The sequence below is a fragment of the Amphimedon queenslandica genome, unplaced genomic scaffold (genome assembly GCF_000090795.2).
Source record: "Amphimedon queenslandica unplaced genomic scaffold, v1.1 AMPQUscaffold_8486_Cont19570, whole genome shotgun sequence".
In the NCBI taxonomy this organism is placed as follows: domain Eukaryota; kingdom Metazoa; phylum Porifera; class Demospongiae; order Haplosclerida; family Niphatidae; genus Amphimedon; species Amphimedon queenslandica.
Genome location: NW_003551237.1, coordinates 1 through 2,585, shown reverse-complemented (window position 1 = coordinate 2,585; position 2,585 = coordinate 1). Strand labels below are relative to the sequence as shown.

At 45.1% G+C, this 2,585-nt stretch overlaps 1 protein-coding gene and 1 long non-coding RNA gene across 2 annotated transcripts; one reads left to right on the top strand and one right to left on the bottom strand.

Annotated features, from left to right (window-relative positions):
• Positions 1 to 64: 64 nt before the first annotated feature.
• Positions 65 to 382, bottom strand: LOC109591300 (uncharacterized). Its single transcript, XR_002189755.1, has 3 exons — positions 347 to 382; positions 252 to 301; positions 65 to 184 (listed from the first exon to the last, which is right to left on the bottom strand). It is a non-coding gene; the product is annotated as an uncharacterized LOC109591300 (long non-coding RNA).
• Positions 383 to 671: 289 nt separating this feature from the next.
• On the top strand, positions 672 to 2,576 carry LOC100641612 (basic salivary proline-rich protein 2-like; the record flags this gene model as incomplete). The annotated part of the gene is made up of 5 exons (XM_020007061.1): positions 672 to 832; positions 905 to 1,061; positions 1,167 to 2,125; positions 2,195 to 2,440; positions 2,489 to 2,576. Coding segments are annotated over exons 2-5 (1,447 nt in total), but the record flags the coding sequence as incomplete, so codon positions are not given.
• Between the last annotated feature and the right edge of the window lie 9 nt (positions 2,577 to 2,585).

The window sequence follows — 2,585 nt, the reverse complement described above, 5'->3', positions numbered from 1 at the left end:
ATTTTTAATATTGCTAAAACTATGATTGTTAATAATAATTATTAATTTCTTGGTATGCCCTTACTGGGGTAATAGGTTGGTACAGGTTGTCCCATTCTGTCATCCTTAAGCATGTGAAGGAGGGTTGTCTTCCCGGCATTATCCAGACCCAAGAAGACAAGCTTTGCTTGGACTTTCCACAGACCTGCAGGGCAAATTTAAAATCAAACAAAACAAAGTGATGATGAATTCCCAACTCTGTATCTCCTTACCGAGATAGCCCAGAGCTCCAGTAAACCAGTCCCATAGAAAAGACATTTTCCTTTATTTGTAAGAGGGATAACAATAGAGAAAGGATGTGGATTACCTTTAGCTTTTCTCTTTTCTTTCTATTCTGTGCGGCTTGGGTTATTTTATTTATTTTTTAACCCTTTGTCGACTTAAATGACGTCATTCAGGCAACGACATGTCACGTGACCAATTATACCACGCCCACTACTAAAAGTTTTTTCGAGTTCTTTCTTTTGCTTTTAAAAAGTTTTTTGCTTTTCTACTTTGATGAAAATCTTTAAATTAGCCTCCAGTTTAGCTCTACAAATATTAATGTCATGTTTTTAGCAAAATGGGGTCACGTGATGGATCACGTGACTTCCAGCTGTTTTTATGAAATTGTACTCAATGTACTGTAGAATACTGAGAATGGGAAAATTGCTGCAACATGATAACCAATGTTTGCAAACAATAACAAAACAAAATACCTAAGCACATAACACGTAGGCCAACGTGTCAGTCATAAAATCACGTGACTTGATCACGTGACGGTGGCATTAAATAGAGTATCCCTGCATGTGAGGTAATTGTCATTTTATTGTCTGAAAGAACTCTCTCCTCCTCCCTCTCTCCTCTCTCTCTCTCTTTCTGTTAGTAAATGTCTCAGAGAAGAGTCTATCCTAGTAATCCTTCAGTGCCAACAGGGCCCTCTCCTGGTTACCATGGAAACCTACCCCAGCAGCAGCAGCAGGGACAGTACCCTCCTCCTCCTCCTGGGGGTGTGGCTAATAAGCTAGGGGCAATGAGTTTAGGTAAGATGGGATATTTGTCTGATGTGGTAGAATTTTTATAATTTGCATTCCAACAAAAACGTGGAAAGTGTAATTGATAATAAATTATTTTAATTATTATTTCAGGTCCTCCTGGTCCCCCGTCTGGTTCATTAATGGGAGCTCCGCCCACCTCATTAATGGGTTCTCCCCCTCAACCAACTGTTAACGGCCCACCTCCTTCATTAATGGGAGCTCCACCCACCTCGCTAATCTCTCATTCATCAGCTGGTCCCTCTTCCCTAATGGGTCCTGGCCCACCAGGCCCTTCATTAATGGGTCCTCCTCCTCCTCTTAGGCCACACCCAATGGGACTAATGGCCCCACCTACACAACTAGGAGGGGGCCCTCCGACTAATATTAGACCTCAGCCACCACCCACTCAATTAGCAGGACCTCCACCTATGAATAGACCTCAATTAGCTGGTCCTCCACCCACTCAATTAGCAGGACCTCCACCTATGAATAGACCTCAATTAGTGGGCCCTCCCCCACCCACTCAATTAGCAGGTCCTCCTCCACTTATTAATAGGTCCCAGCCACCGCCCACTCAATTAGCAGGTCCTCCTCCACTTATTAATAGACCTCAGCCACCGCCCGCTCAATTAGCAAGACCTCCACCTATGAATAGACCTCAATTAGCTAGTCCTCCTCCACCCACTCAATTAGTAGGCCCTCTGCCTACTCAATTAGCAGGTCCTCCGCCTACTCAATTAGCAGGTCCTCCACCCACTCAATTAGCAGGTCCTCCTAATATTAGGCCTCAGGCTCCGCCCACTCATTCTCAGTTTCCTCCTCATCCTTCTTTAGCTCCTCCCACTTCAGCGGCCCAAGGTCCCCCGACAGGATCTCATTCCCATACTCTCATGTCTCATACCGGTACTCATGGTATGTACATGGCTGAAGGTGGGGGTAGTACTGGAATGAGTATGGCAGGTCCGCCTCCACTGGGTCACATGACAGCTCCTCCTCCTAACAAGTATCCTCATTCTGGACCAACCGGTCTGACTGGTTCTACTCTCCAACCTCAACCAGAACCTCAACCAGTAAGACACCGGAAAATATTTTATTTATAAATACCCTTCTCCCTCCCCCCCTCTCTCTCTCTCCCTTAGCCTCCTCCTCAGCAGTTGCTTCCGAACATTCAGCCTGTCAATGTGCAAGAAGTTCGTAATATCTTGCCTGCCACACCCATCACAGTCTCCACCCCACTACTACCGCAGCACCTACGGGATCTTAATCCGGATCCTTTTGTGTTCTGCTCTACAATGTCGACTGTTCCAGCTACTTCTGGACTCCTCAATAAGATGAAGTTACCTTTTGCTATTCACATTCATCCATTCAAGGACAGCAAGGCTAGGGTATGTGTACTTTATATTGACTGAGTGATGACCACTTGTATTTCTTAGGAGTGTCCAGTCATTAATCCCAGTACTATTGTAAGGTGTAGGGTCTGCCGAGCTTATATCAATCCTTTTGTGTCCTTTGGGACCAGAAGCATGGAGG